At 35.7% G+C, this 20,034-nt stretch overlaps 1 protein-coding gene across 3 annotated transcripts in view; it reads left to right on the forward strand.

The window, feature by feature from the left end:
* NBAS (NBAS subunit of NRZ tethering complex) overlaps window positions 1-20,034 on the forward strand; it is a 335,592-nt gene that overhangs the window by 137,548 nt on the left and 178,010 nt on the right. For all 3 annotated transcript variants that reach the window (XM_014848079.3, XM_070512577.1, XM_070512578.1), the window contains exons 25-28: window positions 1,677-1,850; window positions 8,869-9,002; window positions 15,682-15,744; window positions 17,838-17,960. In XM_014848079.3, the coding sequence (XP_014703565.2) occupies window positions 1,677-1,850; window positions 8,869-9,002; window positions 15,682-15,744; window positions 17,838-17,960 (494 nt within the window). The remainder of the gene's footprint in view (window positions 1-1,676; window positions 1,851-8,868; window positions 9,003-15,681; window positions 15,745-17,837; window positions 17,961-20,034) is intronic.

The following is a 20,034-nucleotide window of genomic DNA, read 5'->3' on the forward strand; positions in this document are numbered from 1 at the left end:
TCCTCCAAGCCTGAGAACTTAGTAAATAAAGGAAGGTTTCTTGACTTCAAAAAAAACCCAAATCAGGTGCTGGCCCCATGGCCGAGTGGTTAAGTTCGCGCGCTCTGCTTTGGTGGCCCAGGGTTTCACAGGTTCAGATCCTGGGCGTGGACATGGCATTGCTCATCAGGCCATGCTGAGGCGGCATCCCACATGCCACAGCTAGAAGGCCCCACAACTAAAAGTATACAACTATCTACTGGGAGGATTTGGGGAGAAAAAGCAAAAAAAAAACCCCAAAAATTGGCAAGTTGTTAGCTCAGGTGCCAATCTTAGAAAGAAAAAAAAAATCAAATTTTATGAATAAATTACTGAAGGCATCTAAATCCATTTTGGCTGTTTTTGTACCTTGCTTGCTCTTTATTCATACTCGTCTGTATATAATTTTTTTCCTTCCAGCTAGGCATATTTCTAAACTCGTTGTCATTCTAGTAATCATGTTTCTAATCCTTCACTGCGTTAGAATTCCCAACCACTTATATATTTCAAGGTCTTAGAGAAAGAAAGTGCTGGCGTTCAAAGGGCTGGTTGAGTGGTTGTGTGAAGACAACATCTTGGCTTGAGGGTTGCTATGTTTTAGAGAATTTGCCCAGCCATTCTTAGATTTTCCTTGGGTCATCCTGGAGAGAAAGTACACTTCTCAAAGTTAGAACCTGGGTTCTACTAAGTGAGACACATTGAGATGAGAATGACAGGCCAAGGAGGTCCAATATTCTTTTTAGTCTTTTGCTCTTTGGCAGCCTGGTGTGAATGGGCCGCATAAGGGATGGAGTCACAGCTGCCTGACTTGTTTTCTCCCTCGATTCTTCTCTCTCTCTCATGCTGTCTTTTTCGTCTCCTTTTCTCTTTCCTTCTCTTTCTCATCATCTTTCTCCCTCTTATCAATCCCCCTTTTCTCTCTCCCTCTGTCACTGTCTTCCCTTTCTCTTATTACTTTCTTTTCCTGATAATCCAACCCATGAAAATTAATCTACGTTACATGTAACTCCTCTTAAGAGATTTAAGTATATCTCCTGGGGTAATTAGGAGAAGAGATTGTGTAATCTCAGGGATAATGAGTAAAATTATGTGTGTCATTTAGAGTTTTGTGAAGGTAGATATAAAGGGGCAAAATGAAACAGAGGAAGAGGAAAAGGAAGGGAGAGAATCTGGGATTTTATACATGAGACTATTCTCAAGTGGCTTCTTTCTATAACTTCTTCATGCTTCTCTCTCTCTCTCTGCTTTTTTCTGTTTCACACTTTCTGTTGGCCTATGGTCTCTGACTCTCTTTACACACACACACACACACACACACTTTTGGGGTGGACCCTCTCTTTGCTCTGGAAGACCTCATGAGCGAGTAGTAGTAGCAGCGTTTGTCTTCCAGAGCTGGGCCTGGGCTGTGAGAGACCCCAGAGTGATCATGGTGCTCAGGAGTCTGTTGTGCTGTTAGCTCTCCTCGCCCCAGGCAGAAGGGGACTCTCCAGCTGCCTGTCAGTCTCCATGTGAGGGGTGAACTGGAGTATCTGTTTTAGAAAGTGTTGGGCTTTCACTGTTTAACGTCAGTCTGATTATCTGTGAGCTTTAGAACTTGTTGTCTGGTATAATCAAATATTTAATGTGTGTGTGTTTGTTTTGGTTAATTATATTTTCAGTGTTCTGAGGACAAGTATGTGACAAGCGCCTACCAGTGGATGGTTCCCTTTCTCCATCGTTGTGAGAAGCAGTCTCCCGGTGTGGCTAATGAGCTGTTAAAAGAATACTTGGTAACTTTAGCTAAAGGAGACTTAAAATTTCCCCTCAAGATATTTCAGCATTCCAAACCAGATGTAAGTAAAAGCTCTAACTTCTTAAAAATCTTTACATAATTGGGTTTTATTTCTCAATTTTTTATGATAGGTTTTGCAGGTAATTTCCCTTTAAACAGGAAAAGAGATGGTTGTCTTTTTTTTCTTTAAAAGTGTTTCAACAGTTCTGTCCAAAAAGTTTTTTAGAAGTTTATAAAACTATGTGTTTATTTTGATTGATTTACTCCAAAGTTTGTTGACTGTCTACAATATTTTGGAAACTGGCAATACCAAAATATCTTAATAGTTGATAGGTATTGAATTCTTACTATGAGCAGGCGCTTTACAAGTGTTAACTCATTTAATCCTTACAACAGTCCTATGAGGTAGATATTTTTATTATATGAATATTATAGGATAAGAAAATTGTGATATAGAGTGGTTGGGCAAGCCTAGGATCACACAGTAAGGAGTGGAACTTGAGCTCAAACATAGGTGTTCTAATTTCAGAGCTGTGTTCTTAACCATTAAGCTTTACTATAACACCCCAATAGAAGAAGAAAAGATTTCTGCCCTTGAGGACCTTCAAAATATTTATGAAATTTTTAGGCTCTCATAGGAGATCTTGTAATTATTCTTAACTTATATCTGCTTAAGACTACTGTATTTATAGCTCTGTATTTCTGTAGGGTTCAAATAGTTGTTTAGATTTGCTGGTTGTAAGTCGTTTGTTAAGTGAAACATACTGTTGCCAAGTAAATAACCTCTTAATTTAGCTATAGATCTAATTGCTGTTTCAAGACATAGTGGCTTCCTTTCCTTTGGAGGGGACTCAAGCACGATGGCATAGTCACTCGAGGCGCTGACTTTGTAGTGAGATTCAAAGCATTAGAATGGGATTCAGCAGAAGCCATTTAAGAGGCCTCTTCTAGTCCTAGATTCTAACTCAGTGTACTTTCTTGTCCTGACCTTTGTTAGCCATCTGAAGTCTTCTAAGGTGTATGGTCACAGACCAGGGTAATCACGGTAAAAAGAAAAGCTTTGCTTAGTTAACCTTACACATTTTCTTTCCAGAAAGGTTGTCTGTCAGAAATATATCTGTTCATTGGCTATTTAAAATTTTCCATCTTCTCATAAGCAATTTCTGCTTAGTATTCTGATTTTAAATTTGGGGTGGTTTACTGTGAGCCAAGGGTGGCTTGCTTATGACAGCAGAATACTATGTGAGAAGCCGGATGGATTGAATATGAATGTTTTATGAGGAAGAAAGAAGTGACTCTAAATTCTTTCCAGTAATCTTGTTTGTGATACTTCTTCCTTACAGACTCTTGTAAACCTTTTGTATATAGTCAGCTTTTTGTTGTTTTTACTTGGCAATTTAACAGGTGCCTTTTGAATAAAACATAGCCATTTGCCTTTGTTGAAATGTGTAGACATCAAAGCAGAGAACAGTGGTGTTTCTGGGCTCTTCTTTTCCAATCCAGGCTATATAATTCTATCGGTGTTATCTTTCCACAATGCAAATTTGATCACGTCCTGATCTATGGAAAATCTCCAGTGGCTTACCCTTGCCTGTAGGGTGAACGCTGGGCTCTGTAGAGTGGCTTGGAAGGTTCTTGGCGGTCTGCCTCTGGTCTGCCTCTTCAGCCTCATTTCCCTCCATGAATGCAATAGTTCATTCACCTCTTCACCCTACCAAGTTCTTCCATGCCTCTTTGTGTTGTTATTGGCTAATTCCTTTGTCTGGGCTGGTCAGCCCCCCTTTCGTTCATTTAACGTATACCTACTTATCCTTCAAGATCCTGCTCTCTAAGAGTCTCTCTGCTGTGAAAACTTCCAGGACTTACCTGTACTGTGACAGGGCTTGTACCTGCCTCTGTGATAACCCGAATCACACTGTGCTGTAATTATTTGTTTGCATGTTTGCCTCTCCCTCCCTTTGTTTCCTATACGTGTCCTCTATGTCTCATGTGTCTCTCTGTTACTGGGGCCTTGTAGAGAGCAAGTGCTCAGTAAATTTTGGCGGAGCAGATGAATGAATGATTGAAACTGGGTTTCATTATGATGCTTTAGATCACTTGATTACATTTGTTTGCTTTACCAGTGTTGTGCTTGGAACATTGTTTTTATTTTATTTTACTTGACTGTTTACAAAAAGAATGTCCTTTGGATCTGCCGTGAATCATGCACAAAGTATTTTTAATAATATAACAGCAGCAATGATTTCTGTATCAGACAGCTTAGACTAAGTTATGCTGCATTAACAAATGACCTCTAAATCTTAGCAGCTTACAACAGCAAACATTCATTTCTCACGAGTGTCATATAGGCTATGGTTGGGCTTCTGCTGTGTTCCATGGCTTATTCATTCTAGGACTCAGGCGGAAAGAGCAGTCCCCTTTTCTAACTTGTGGCATAGGAAAAGGGACAAAGTAGAACCACACAGTGACTCTTAAAGCTTAGCTCAAAGTGTCTCAAGTTACTTCCTCTCACATTTCACAGGCAAAAGGAAACTTGTGGCCAAACCTCATGTTACCCGGGCAGGGAAGAATAATCCTCTCTTAGGAAGCGGGTAGCGGATAATTGGGAACAATGTTACAAGTACGAATTTGTCTTTTTAACTGTCCCATGTGCTTCAAACTCTTCCTCTCTTTTAAACATCCTGATTTTAAGCCATTACTCTTTGCTTGAATCCCCCTTTTGAAGGTGTTACTTGTTAAGAAACTTGGGCAGGTCTGGATAGAGATGATTTGGGAATAAAATATTCTTCCTTCTCATATTGTTCTCTGTCTTCTATACTAGTATCTTTTGAATGTATCTGTGCATCAGAACTTTGTGGATTTTAAAAAAATTTATAATGTTTTAGGCCCAACCTAGATATAATTGATTAGAATTTGCGGGGTAGGTTTCTGGAATATACATTTGACAATTTATCCAGTGATTCTGATGGAAAGCCAGTTATATGTGTTGCAAATAATTCCCACTCTTGCTTTGCTATTCCCACCATTCTCTTAATGGTGAAGATCACTGTATCTGACAGGGGATTGAGCTGTTTCAGGTTTCAAAAAGACTGTCCTATTTCTAGCTCCCCTATTCGTGGGGTGTAGTCCTTCAGGGATCTGAACTGGAAGCATTGGATGCTTAGTAGGCCCTTCCTCTGGTAGATCCTGGACTTCGGTGGGATAAATCGAAACATCTGCTTAACACTTTAAACTGTTGGCTGCAGTTTCCTGCTTGCCTACTTTTGGCCCAGACTCCTTAGGAAATTGAAAAATGCCTCTAGAATTGTGCTGTTCCGTATGGTACCCCCTAACCATGTGTGGCTATATAAAGTAAAATATAATAAAATTAAAAATTCAGTTACGCAGTCTCACTAGTGTTCTATGTTATTCCCAGTATTTTGCATTTAGAAACAGTGCTACAGTGAATAACCCTGTTCACATTTGTTTTTGTTTAACTGGCGTATCTTCAGGGTATGTTCCTACAAGGGGGTGCCGGGTCTAAAGGCAGGGTTGTATTGGTATTGTCAAATTTCTTTCCACTGCAGTTGTTCCAGTTTACATTTCTACCAGCCAAGTATGAGCATACCCGTTTCTCCACAACTTTGCAGACAGAATTTGGTGTCATATTTAAAATTTTGCCCGTGTGATAGGTGAAAAATGGTATTGCAGTTTGTTTTAATTTGCACTTCTCTGGTTCTGAGTGAATTTGAACATTTTCTCATAGTTTGAGAGGCATTATCTTTTTTGTGAATTGTCCATTCCTGCCTTTTATTCATTTTCACTTGGATTTTTGTTCCTTTGTGCCTTAATTTTTAAAAATTCATATGTTAGTATAATTCACCCTTTTTCTGTGGTATATATTGTGAATATTTTTTGGTTGGTAGGTTGTCTTTTGATTTTGTTTGTGGTGTATTGTGTCAAGCAAAACTTCTGTGTTTTGTTTTTGTGTGGTCAAGTTGATCCATCTTTTTTTTTTTATTGCTTTTGTATTTTGAGCCATGGTGAGAATGCCTTTTCCTACTACATGATTAAAAAAGAAATCACTCATGCTTTCTTCTAGTACTTGTACGGTTTTATTTTTATGTTTTGGTCCCTAATCTCTTTGGAGTTTATTCTTTTGTATGGTATGAGATGTGGATCTAAATTTATAATTTCACAAATAGCTACCTGGTTGTCCCAGCACCATTTATTAAAACATTTATCTTTACCTGAGTGATTTGAGATGCTACCTTTGTCATATACTGCATTTCCATTTGTTTTGGGTCTAATTCTAGAGTTTCTATATTGTTTTACTGGTTTGTTTGTCCATGCTCTAGTACTACGCTCTCTTAATTATAGAGTGTTTTTAAAGTCTGGTAAGGGTAGTGTTCTCTCGTGATTTTTTTTTCCAGTTTCTTCTTTCTTTTTGGCCATTTTTGTATGTTTGTTTTTCTATCTGAACTTTGGTATAATGTTTAGTCACCCTCTTCAAGAATAGGGATATCATTCCATTTCTTCACGTCTTTCTCAGTGTCTTTTAGGAGTGTTTAAAATTTTTCCCCATGGAGGTTTCACACATTTCTTGTTGAATTTATTCCTAAGCATTTAATTTTCTCTCTTTATGATATAAATGGAAATTTCTTTACCCTTGTTTCCTCTAACTGCTCTGTTTACTGTTTGTGGGTATAAAAGCTATTGCTTTTGTATGATAATTTTGTGTTCTGCTACTTCACTAATTTCTTTTATTGCTTGATTCTCTGGGGTTTTCCATGCATCCTCTCTTGCCATCTGTCGTTCTTTTTCTAGATGTCTGTACTGCATAATTTGGAGATTTTTTTAAAGAAAATTATGACTTTCTTACATTTTACCTTGATATGCAATATGAAAGATAATCTGCTGCTCGTGGTGGGAAGACTTCTTTTACTGACATCTTAGCAAGTCCTACATGGGCTTTCTTCTATTAGCTTGAGCTAGGGCAAATGATGGTTTTATAGTCACCACTAGGAAGGTAGGACAGCAGTGGTGGAAATAGAGGAAATATGTCTTAGACTATATGAAGTTAGACATCTTGTAGAGAGTCTAACAGGACAAGAATGAAAAATGTCTTAAAAATTTGATCATTACCATTCATGTATGCAATAGATTCTGTTAGGAAAGATTTGCTGAGTGGCGTAGGAAGAGAACAAATAGGTACCATAGGAATACAGAGAGGAAAAAGGATCTATGTATGAGAGTAGTATGAGGATTTATTCATTGGACCAGCATTTATTGAGCATATGCAAGATGCTATAGAAATCTGGGAAAGTCCAATCAAAGTCAAAGCCAAGTGGAGATAAACTTGGCTTCATTTCACACTGAAGGACAGCTAACGAGTTTTCAGCAGAGGATTTTGAACATAGATGATCAAATATGGACTCTAGAACATTTAACTTTCAAGCGACTCTTTAATGTCTCGGGGAGGGAAAGACAGGAAGCAGGAAGAACAAGGAAAATATCAAGGACTTTGGCTTCTGTTTTAGCTGATTTCCCAAATTGTTCCCTGACCGAAACTGGTTTCAGTTTTTTCTTCTTCCTCAGACACTTCCTTACCGTGTATGCTTTGTTTCTTACCATAGTTTCCTCTGTCTCTTCCATTCTTCCCGCATGTGCAGTTCTTCGGCAGGGTTGGGATTGCCTGTGTTGTTAGCTTAGGCCCTGGAGCCGCTTGCCTGCATTTGAATCCTGGCTGGACCACGACCAGCTCTGTGCCTTGAGCAAGCTGTTTGTCGTCTCAGTGCCTCAGTTTTCCCTTTATGTAAAATAGAAATAGTGCTATACTAACCTTACAGGATTTTTTTGAGGATTTATGAATGAATGCATGTGACGCACCTAGAAACAGTACCTGGCAACAATAAGAAATTAGGAAAAGTTAGCTATTTTAATTAATTTTTAATAATGCTTTTATTGTGCCCTGCTTGTCCCTGTTTCACCAGTTTGTCACTTGGCAGCCTTGGTTGACTCTTTGTCAAATGTTGATGTCAAATTAATGCTATATATTTTTCTGAATACCTTGAAGAAATGTGTGTAAATACTTTAACCCAACTACTTTAGAAAACTTTATTTCCCTGGTAACCTTGAATGTTTATTCTTCCCGTCCATTGATAGGATTTTTCTACAGAGAAAATGCCTTTGTTTGGCAGCTTCTCTTCATCACTTTCCTGTCTGTTTTGTGAGTTTCTACTAAAATGTTGAAAACCAGTAGATCTTTATTATGGAAATTATCTTCAACTTATTTTGTGGTTGAAAAGAGCTCTAAGAAAATAGTTTCAAAGTTCCATTTTCGTTTCTGTGCTGGTAATAATGCCAGCATTCTACATGTATAAATTCATTTAATCCTCACAACAGTGCTGTTAGGAAGATGTTAATTTCCAAGTTTTATAGATGAGAAAAGCAAGGCACAAATCTGTTATTTTTATATCCCAGAAAATACTCTAAAAATGGGAATCTGTGATTTACAGTGGGAAATGGTGTATCCTGTATAGAAAGTGACCTAAAGTAACCATCTTTCTGCATCAGAAATATGGAGTATATTCTGTGATTTGAGTATTACTGCATTACAATGCAACTTCTTTTGAATAGAATGTCAGTACTGTTTAAAGTGACTAATATATAATGCATACTGAAAAATAGTAGGTTCAAACATCTCTGAATGTTAGTTAAGGAATTTTATATATTTTTGTAATTGAAAAACATAAAATTTGGCTTTAGGGTTAGAAATGTTGCTTTTAATGAATTGCCCTTTTAATTCAGTGTGTTTCTTCTATATACTTTGTCTTGAATGGGTCATAAATTGAAGAATCTGTTTTCAGCAGATGCAAAGCTTATGGGTACAAATTATCTTTTCTAGCTGGTTCTGTAATTAAAATGTGATTTCATTTAGAATTATTAAGGACCCCAAAAGTCTGTAAGTGAAAGAAAAATCAAGATTTGTTTCTGCAGCTGATTAATTGAGCTATTTAATATTCTATTGACAGTGGTACTGGGATATGAAAAACTGTAAATCTATTGACATTTAGTACAGTATGCTTTATTTCCTCTAGCTGCAGCAAAAAATTATTCCTGATCAGGACCAACTGATGGCAGTAGCGCTAGAGTGCATCTATACCTGTGAGCGAAGTGACCAGCTCTCTCTCTGCTATGACATATTGGAATGTCTGCCACAGAGAGGATATGGGTAAGAATCCACTGTGTGACAGTCTTAGTGTTGTGTCTTTATTCTAATGGTTCAAATGAAAACGTTGCTTCCCTGAAAATTCATTATAGAGAATTCTGGGAATATAAAAAAATGTAAAGAAGAAGTTGAAATCATCCGCAAACCTGTTGCCTAGAGATAAACTTTTGTTTTTCTAACAGTGTACAGGAAGTCACTGTACTTTTCTCAGTGTTGATAATTAATTATCCATTAAAAAACAGACAAAAATACCACTACCTCAACAACAAAAAGTACCTTAAGTGAATAGACAGTGATATCTCTTCATTTTAAGCTGTGTTTCTAATTAAGCATTCTTCCTATTTATGCGCTAGTTGTATTTCTTCTCTGAATTGTTTGTTCTTGGCCCTTGCCTGTAGCAATCCTTTTAAGTAGTAATGTTTGAATATAAATCATTTATTTTATCTTTTCTTTCAGTTTTATTGAGATATCATTAATATACAGTACTATATAGGTTTAAGGCGGATAGCATATTGACTTGACATATATATTCTGAAATGATTACCTGGATGAGTTTAGTTAACATCCATCATCTCATACAGATCCGATAAAGGAGAAAAAAAGTATTTTTTCCTTATAATGAGAACTTTTAGGATTTACTCTTAGCAGCTTTTAAATATAACTTACAGCAGTTGTTAACTATAGTCATCACGTTGTACATTACATCCCCAGTACTTATTTATCTTATAATTGGAAGTTTGTACCTTTTGACCACGTCCTCCGATTCCTCCTCTCCCCACCCTCTGCCTTTAGTAACCATAAATCTAATCTCTTTTTCTATGAGTTTGGTGTGTTTTCTTTTTTAAATTAGATTCCACATATAAGTGAGATCATACAATGTTTGTCTTTCTCTGTCTGACTTATTTCACTTAGCATAATGCCCTCAAGATCCATCCATGTTGTTGTAAATGGCAGAGTTTTCTTCTTTTTTATGGCTGAATAGTATTCCATATATAACATGTATTCCATAATAGTATTTCATATATATGTATTTCATATATGTATGTATGTATATACATACGTGTACATATGCCACCTTTTCTTTATCCATTCATCTGTTGGTGGGCACTTAGGTTGTTTGTATGTCTTGGCTGTTGTAAATAATGCTGCAGTGAACATGGGGGTGCAGATAGCTTGTTGAGCTATTGATTTCGTTTCCTTTGGATATATACCCAGAAGTGGAATTGCTGGATCAAATAGTAGTTCTATTTTTAATTTTTTGAGGAATGAGTATATATATATATAGTTCTTAACTCAGCTTGTATTTAAGTAGAAATTTATGTAACTTTCTTTTGGATCATTTAGTTGTATGCCAATCAGATTTGTGTTTTCTCTTTGGAAGTCAGGAAACAATCATCCTTTTAATCAGTCTTTTAAAATCTGGTACATATTATAAATTTCACATCTGGAGAAGTTAATAACGTCACATGAAAGAGCACTGAATGAAAAATTAGTGGACCTGTTTCTAAGCTTTTGTGACTTCAGCTGAGTCACTTAATTTCTCTGGTCATTAGTTTCCTTGTTTGCAAAATCAGATGTTTAGACAAGAAGGCCTCCTCATGCTCTGTTTTCTTTTTCCTTTGCTCTTTCTTTTTCTCGTCTCCTTCTCTTTTCCTTCCAAGCAAATTTTTATTTTTTGTGAAATGAATGATAGAAATCACCAGTTTTGCAACCCACTTGAAATAATTGTTTCATGCAGTTATTAATGGTACTAGATTCAGGTTAAAGATCGATGGGAAAAGGATATTTGCATGGTACCAAAGTATTACCCTAACATCTATGTTTTACTTTTTTGTAATTTCAAAGAGGAAATTTACCTTTATGTAGTCGAAGTCTGACTGCCATGACCTTTAATGAGGTTATCAAATAGGGCATCACTAACAGTCAGACAGCCTGGCATTATGTGCCTCGTGGTGAGAGGCAGTATGAAGTAGAATGGTTTACTCTGAATCTAATCAATCCTTTTAGCCGAACTTTTAGTTTACTGTAAATGTAGGGAAATGGGGAACAAGTTAAATAACAGCATGAAGAAAAAGCCAGATAAATACAGGTTGTGAGATATTCTACAAGTAACCTGGTCTTTCATTTTGAAAACTCAGTGTCATAGAGAAGAACAAATTGGTGGGGATGGGGAGGTGCTGTTCTAAAATCATGGAGTCCAGGGGGACATAATCCCCTTTTAATGTTTAATTACGAAGTAACATACGAACTAGTTGAAATTAGGGGATTGGAAGACTTGTAATAGGTAAACAGCTGCTGGCTGCCCCTCCTTCCCCATCCTTGGATATTACTTGTCTTCTAAAAGCATGCACTCATTAGAGATAATGTTTTTCTTCTTGCCTTTGCCTGCCTGCTTTAAAATATTATGCTCTCGTTGCTATGTGTTGATTTTGCAATTTTAGATGATTATTCACTTCCTTTTATGGAAATCTACCTTTCTCCCATACCTACTTCTGCTACCATTTTTTTGGTGTAGTTAAAGCCGTATTTCTATCAGTATGATTATGTAAATATTGTTTATACAGAGCTGGGTATGATCATATTTCCTTTTTGTGCAATTTTTTTGTTTTTCCTGGATTGGATAATTTCCTTTTTTGTTGTTTTCTTTATTTCCATTTATCTCCCTCACTCTTCTGACGGAAGTGTAAAATTCTTTCCATGATCACAAATATCTAATAATTTCTTTTTTCCTTTTTCACTCCCTCTCTCTCTTCCTTTTGAAACCTCCTTCTTGGAATTGTCTTTTCTGTTGCCTCAGTATGAATTAACTGTTCTCTGTTCTGCCGCACGGCTGTCATACTGGGGCTTTTGTTTGCCTCTCTCTTGGGCTGTAGTTGCATTTCTGGGATTTCTTATCTTCTCCTTTCTTTACTTATTCACCTCATTTGATTCCCTTATTTCAAGACAATCTTGAATAGCTTCCTGTCAAAGATTGCTTGGGAGGCATTTTTATTTAAGACTGTCACCTGTCTGAAAAATAGCATAATTGCACCGTTGTGCTTGATAGAAGGCTTGGCTGTGTGTGGAATTCTATGTTTATAGTCCTTTTCCTTGTGAATCTTGAAGGCATCACTCTTGTCGTCTCCTTCTAGTATTGAGAAGTCCAGTGCCATTCTGAATCTCTGCTTCATGTATGTTTTTTTTTCCTTCTTGGAATATTTCAGTACTTCTTCTTCATGTCGAATGTTCTGAAATATTTATTTAGAGTCTAAATTCACCCTGTTCTTCATTTAAATAGTGTGTTCCATTGTGGAAAGTCACGTCCTTCAGACCTTTGGAAAATTCTGTTATATTTTTCCCTTGATAAGTTTCCTTGATCAGTTTATTTGCATTTTTGTCTTAAAGAATTTTTTTGCACTTCCTTTTTTGTTTACTGCCTGTTTTATTCTTTTTCCACTTTTTGATCTTTTGTTAAATGATCCAGAAGATTTCTTCAGTTTTATCTTCTAATCCATCTTTTGAATTTTAAAATTTATTTTGGCTTTCTTATTTAAATTTCAAAAACCTTTTCTTGTTCACTTTAAAACAAAGTAGCATTCTAGTCTTGTTTTACCGATGCATAAATACCCTAATATTCCCTGCGTTACCATCACCCCCACCATGATTTCTGATTTCTCATCTTCTGTTTGCATCTCTGCCTTTGCCGTTAGGGACTTTCCTCCATGTCTAGTGATCCTTGACCATTCATTTATGTCTAAGACACAAAAAGCTGATGGGAAGCCTTGTGACAAGCTGAAGCCTTTCTTCTTAGGAGTGCTTGGGAAATTGCCTCATATGTGAGCAGCTAGATTGTCAGTCTTGTTTTAGTTTTGATTTTTGGGGATAGTATCGTCTTAGATTTTATTGTGTTGTGGGAATGTTAGGCAGTTTGTAGGTCCTGACCATTCATCTCTCCACATCAAGGGTGTAAGTACTGACCACCAGGAAGGAGAGAAGCTATTGCCTTGTTAATGGCAAAGCTGAGTGCAGACTATAGTAGTGCTTAATGCTGTCCTGCCTCAGTCTGGGTTTAGGGAGTCTTCATGGAGGGGAAGGCATCACAGAGTGGACTCAGCGTCTATTTATTACTCAACCTGTACAGTTATGACCTCAGGCTACTTCACGTCCGTAGTAAAGAGCCGCAGGATACAGCAGGTGTGCCTCTGGGACCTGTGGGCCGCTGAGAGCCAGGGGGCTTCAGTAGGCAGCAAGCGGCCAAATGGATCGTATTAACAGATTTTGTAGCAAAATGTCGTTACTCATCATTTAAAAACCTCAACCCAATGGATATCAGGGTGTAAGTAGTCAGATTGCTCTTCCCAGAGGCTGGCAAGATTTAGAGTCCTCTCCTTAACGTCTACCTCAGGGGGCAGAAGTGGTGGGGGGTTCTTCCCTTAAATGGCTCCTCTGTCAGCTTGAGGACTTCTTTGTTGTCCCAGAGTCAACTAGGTAAAATCATTGACTTCCACCTGATGTAATTTTTAAAAATAAATATATTAGACTTTGTTTTTCAGTAAGATCAAGTGAGCATAAATATCAATTAGAGCTTATCTATTAATTTTTAAATGGTAATTTGCCTACCATGAGGAGATAGTCATGGTATCAATACAGTGATGTGATTGAAAGAACATTTTCTATGTGGGCATTACAGTTAGGGAACTAGTATATTTGTTTTCAAAGAGTGTATAGGCTAAGAAATACCTCTTTTGTGTATGTGGGGCTGAAAGCTTTTTTGATTTCAGATTAATGATTGCTAATCTATCAGATTCTTTTGTAAACACAAAAAATAGCTCAATACACTTTTTGTTCTTCTACTTCTTTCTTTTTTTTGTTTGTTTTGTTTTTTATTTTTTAATGCTTCTTTTTGGTGAGGGAGATTGGCCCTGAGCTAACATCTTTTGCCAATCTTCCACTTTTTTTTCCTCCTCAAAGCCCCAGTACGTAGTTGTATATCCTAGTTGCAAGTCATTCCAGTTCTTCTCTGTGGGATGTTGCCACAGCATGGCTTAATGAGGGGTGTGTAGGTCCTCAGCCAGGATCTCAACCGACAAACCCTGGGCCGCTGAAGTGGAGTATGCAAACTTAACCACTTGGCCACGGGGCTGGCCCCTACTTATTTCTTAATGATTGTATTTCACAATTAGAATTATCTAAATAATTTGTAATGGTAAATTAGCCTAGGATTAAAATAAAGGGCTTCAGAATATTTTGCCCTTCTCTGTGTTCTTCATGCTAAGTTTGTCAATTTTTCTTCTCCTGGTGATTAGTTTATTTTTAGTGCTTAAATGATTGTTATTTACCAAATGGTAAACTATGTATTTTTTCTCCATTTAGGAAATGAATGATCACTTATTTAATCTAATTAAATTTTGTGTATCTTACCTAGGCAGCATATTCTATCTGGCTAAAAAAAATCTTTAGCCATTATGTTTGTGAATGTTAATTCACAAAGGAAGAACACTGTATTCTTAAAAATCAATGACAAATGTTTATTGTAGAGCTACAGAATGGTAATTTAAAAAATATTCTTCCTGTATAAGTAGGTGAATGGAAGTTATCTCTGACAAATGATCTTTTGAAGGACTTCAAGTGGAATGTACCCTAATTTATCACTCTAGTCCAAGGCCTAAAACTTGGTTTACACAGATAGTATAATCTTTGTAAATTGCACTGAATAATTGCCAAATAGACTGATAGTTTTAAAAATGTTCAAGTTAAGTCATTTTTAATTTTCAAAGTCCTGAAAAGGTTTTTATTTGGTCTTCTTATTAATAAAACTCTAAGATCTTGCTAGAATTCAGTTGCATCATTGGTTGGAAGACGCCTGAGTGCCAGGTGCAGTGGCTCTCGGTTGAGAGGGTTCCCTCCGTGGTTGGGACACAGAGTTGTATAGGGTGGAAGAGGGCTTTCATAGCACTTGCTAAGCTTTTCTGCAGAAGCTCTGCATTCACTAGTATGTGTCATGCTAGATCTACCCTACTAGGTACATTTTTATTAGTTTATGATCTTTTTCATGATAATGTTTCTCCTAGTCCCCTGTCCACTCGCTTTCTCAGAGTTTGCTTTTTTCGTCAGTACCTATTAGGGATTGTATATATATAATGGCTGTACTTCTCCCTTGTTCCTGAGCATTACAGTGGATGCAGAGGGAGTGATGACATGGAACAAGTCTCCTGAGTATGTAGAATCCTAATGGAAACTTCCTAGGGGATCACAAGTGGTACAGGCAGGTCTAGGAGAAAGCCAATGTGCAGGGCCATGCTTCCTAATCTGTTTTATTGGTTAAAAGAACAGAAAGAATGATGGTTTTACCTTTACCTCTTCTTAAAAAAAAAGACTATAATTGATTTATAATTCTTTTTTGCCATTTAGCAGAAGTGAACTAAAAGTTCTTTGGAAAATAGTTGCCCATATCTTGCTAATCTGTAAAACAGAATATTATTCTATTCCACTATTTTTGTATCTTAATCTCTTGAGTCATGAAAGATGCTGAGTGAGTAGGAGATAAGACTGAAATTTTACCTGGGCAGTGTAATATTGTTATTTATTAAGTACAAGGCAAACATCGGTTTTTTTTTTTTTTTCCAATTAAGTGAGTTTTTTATTTTATGTAAAAAGCTACTATTAAAACTTAATTTTTATTTTTTTCTCTTTAATCCTTTAGTCATGAGACAGAGGTAACCACAGCTCTTCATGACTTGGTGGACCAACTGGAACAAATTCTCAGGTGAGAAAAACGACAGTCTGTTGGCTCTACGTTGGTTAAGGGGGTCTGTCCAAGAAATATTACCTTAAATATGTCGAATAGTCTTTTCCAGTTTGATCTCATATTTGTTTGATTCTCTTGGGAGTGAATTTTCTTAATAATGAATGTACTTCTAGCTTATGTTAGCAGAATGCTGGAGTAATAAGAACAGGGACTTTGAAGACTCATAGATCTGTGTTCAAATTTACATGTTGCCACTTACTAGCTGTGTGGTCTTTGAGCCTAGGGTTTTCTTATGGATAGTATCTAACTCATGAGATTGTGGGATTAATGTTAGATTAAGCATTTAAAGTGCCTCACATGTAGTAGGTAAACAAGAAATATTAGTTCCTATGGCAATTATTGTATTTATCAGCAAACATTGTTTATTACACTCCTGGCTTTTCTTTTTTGGGGCACAATATATCTGATTGATTATCTGGATTATATCAGTGACTCTGTAGTAACAGTCTTTGCTGTCAAAATGAAACATTAAGCCATCTCTTTTGGAGGCTTAAATTTCCTTATTTGCCATTTAGAAAGTCTAATAATTTGTTTACTAGTATTTATTTTTATATGTGTATATAATTGTGCTTGTGTGTAGTTTTTAAATATTTGTGTTAAAGATAAAATTTTAGGAATAATAAATTTTGTTCTTCCAACATATAATTATAGAAACTATTGGTAATAACATCACTTTATAGTGATAAAATGTATAGTAAAGTATAATAATTTGGAATCTACTAATTAGAAATTTTATTAATTCAAGTTAGGGGACTTTATAAAAATATTTCAAATTGTATTTTAGGAATAGAATGTTTTTATGTACCATAATATGTGAGTTTAATGAAGAATTAACTCTTCAATTTTCTCAGGACCTCTATTTATTGTTACTTAGCCTGATTCTTGTTACCCTATGTTCTGAAAGTTATAGTTGTTTTTTTCTTGAAAAATGTTTAATAAATCAAGCTTTTCCTATTATATGTGGGCTTGTATCTCTCCTTGCCCCCAGCCTTTCTGAAAATTGAGGATAGTTTGACTAAAGCTTAGTGGGTTAAGTCAATATAGATTCACTCCTTACAAATCTGCATGGTTACCTTTGTTTCTATAATGAAATTGCAAAGAGCAATGTTGGAGAGATACAGTAAAATAAACATAGTTTATTTCACCTTATGTTTCTGGGTGTAACCATGGATGGTCCTGATAGTCACATTATGCTCTCCATAGCTCGAGGAAACAGTGACACCCTGTGGGTTTCTGGGTGGATCTGATACCGAGATCCTTCACTGTTCAGCTTAATTTACTTACCTTTTAAAAGAAGAACTTTTTATTCATGTTCCACTTCCTAGCCTTTAATAGTTGATAAATGTTTTAGTGTACATAATTTCAGGTGACATGACCCTGAAACCTATATTTATGAAGACTTATTGAATTCTATCCAGCCTCTCTGTAAACCCAGTAGTAGTTAATTCATGTATCTGGGACTTGGTGAGACAGACTAGGTGTATATATGATGCTGGTGATTATGGAATGGTATACATCAAGAAGATTCAAATGAGACCAGGGAAATTTGTGACATATCTTGTATTTGTATGGAATGGATTCTTGAGGGAGGTTGAGCCTTATGTGTCTATGGTTCTCCAAATCTAAACTTCTTTGCTTATTGCTTTTCTAGCAGCCTTGCTTATAACAAAATACTCAATAGGATTGTTAAGAGTTAAATCTGGGTATTGAAATGATAGATTTGGCTTATTTTACTTACTTGATGCTCTTAGAGTGCAGGAAAATTGTTAAAAAGATTTTGAGATAAAGATGTCATGCTTTTTAAAAAAATGCTACTTATTCCGAGTATATTGTAATAAAAGTCAGTAGGGGAAATAAGATTTGAAATATAACGATTAGTTTTTTTTTTGCTGAGAATTAATGTAATATGTAAAATTGGGTTATTCTGTGTGCTGTTTTTTGTTTTGTTTTGTTTTTTAAATACTAAACACCTAAGTGCTACTTGTATTTTTAAGATTCTTAGACTTTTTTTGTTTGCTAGCCAGACTAAAAAATTCTTCTTTCACTTATAGTGTGTCGGAGCTTTTGGAGAAGCATGGACTTGAGAAACCAATTTCATTTGTTAAAAGCACTCAGTCTAGCTCCGAAGAGGCACGCAAGCTGATGGTTAGATTGACTCGGCACACTGGTCGGAAGTGAGTAACAAAATTAATTGATACTTGTATATGATTAAATATAAGGACTGCTTTTTTTCTTTTTTTGACTTCATTGAGTTTATAATTGACCAACAATCAATTACACATATTTAAAGTGTAGAATTTGATGTTTTGATATTTGTATCAAATATATCATACATGTATTTGATATATGTATGCCCATGAGACCATCACTACAATCAAGATAATGAAGATATCCATCACCCCTAAAAGCTTTCTCTTGCCTGTTTATAATCCCCTCCCTCCTGCTTCCCCCCATCACACCCTCATCCCCTCCCGAGGCTACCACTTATCTGTTTTCTTGTCCCCATATGTTTCTTTGCATTTCTTAGAATTTTGTGTAGAAGGAATCATAAGTACATACCTTTTTAAAAATTTTGTTTTGGCTTCTTTCATTCAGCATAATTATTTTGTGGTTCGTCTATGTTGTATTATGGATCAGTAGTTTATTTTATTTGCTGAATAGTATTCCACTGTTTGGATTTATTCATACTTCGTTTATCTGTTCACCTGTTGATGGACATTTAATTTGTTTTGAGTGTTGGCTTTTACAAATAAAGCTGCTATGAATATTCATGTACCAGTCTTTCTATAGACATGCTTTGGAGAAATACGAGTGGAATGGCAGGATCATATATTAAGTGGATGGTTAACTTTTTAAAAAACTGCCAAACTGTCTTCCAAAGTATTTATACCATTTGATTTTCTAACCAGTCTTATAGGAAAGTTCCAGTTGCACTACATTCTCATCAACACTTGGTATTGTTGGTCTTTTTAAGTTTAGTTATTTTAGTAGATATGTAGTGGTATATAATTTTGGTTTTAATTGCTTTCTCTAGTGAATAATAATGTTGAGCATCTTTTTATGTGCTAATTTGTCATCTATCTGTCTTCTTTGATCATTTTTAAAATTGGTTGTTTTCTTACTGATTTTGAAAGTTTTCTTATATGTTCAGGATATAAGTCCCTTATTAGATGGTCCTTTATTTAATAGTCCTTTATTGACTGCTTTGTAAAGATTTTCAGCTGTCTGTGCCTTATCTTTTTATTCTCTTACCTGTGTCTTTTGAAGAGTATGCTTTTCAAATTTTGATGAAGTCCAGTTTATCAACTTGTTCTTTGTTGATTGTGCTTTTGATATCATGTTAAGAAAATCTAACACAGATTTCTTCCTACTATTTCTAGCAAAATTTTATAGTTTTACATTTCACAATTAGGTCCATGGCCCATTTTGAGAGTTCATTGTTGTTTGTTGTTCAAGGAATAGATCAATTTTTTTTTCATATCTAAATATTCTAGCACATAGTGTTCAAAAGACTATACTTTCTGTACTGAATTGCATTTGCATCTTTGTTGAAAATCAGTTTTCTGTATATGTGGGGGCCTATTTTTGGATTCTTTGTTCTGCTCTATTGACCTATGTGTCTATCTTTCCTCTAATATCATATGCACTGATTATTGTAGATTTATAGTAAGTCTTAAAATTTGATAGTATTAGTCTCCCAACTTTTTCTTTTTCAAAGTTCTTTTTTCTAGGTTCTTTGCATTTTCATATGAATTTTAGGATCAACTTGTCAATTTCTACAACCGCCTTTGGGATTTTGATAGAGGTGGTGTTGAATCTGTAGAAATTGGGAGAGAATTGCTGTCTTAAATCACTGTTAAGTCTTCCAATCCATGAACACAGGATGTCTTTCCATTTACCTTAGGTCTTCTTCAGTTTCTTTCAGTGATCTTTGTAGTTTTCAGTGTACAAGTCTTCTACTTATTTTCTTAAGTTTATTCCTAAGTATTTTACTCTTTTTGGTGTTACTGTAAATGGAATTGTTTTCTTAATTACATTTTTGGATTGTTCATTTCTAGTGTTTAGAAATACAATTGAATTTTGATGTATTGATCTTGTATCTTGCAACCTTGCTGGACTCATTTACTGGCTGCAATAGATTTTTTTTTCAGATTCCATAGGATTTTCTGTACACAAGATCATGTCATCTGTGAATAGAGACAGCTTTACTTCTTTTTTTCCCAACGCGTGTGCCTTTTATTTATTTTC

This window comes from Equus asinus, chromosome 6 (genome assembly GCF_041296235.1).
Source record: "Equus asinus isolate D_3611 breed Donkey chromosome 6, EquAss-T2T_v2, whole genome shotgun sequence".
Classification (NCBI taxonomy): domain Eukaryota; kingdom Metazoa; phylum Chordata; class Mammalia; order Perissodactyla; family Equidae; genus Equus; species Equus asinus.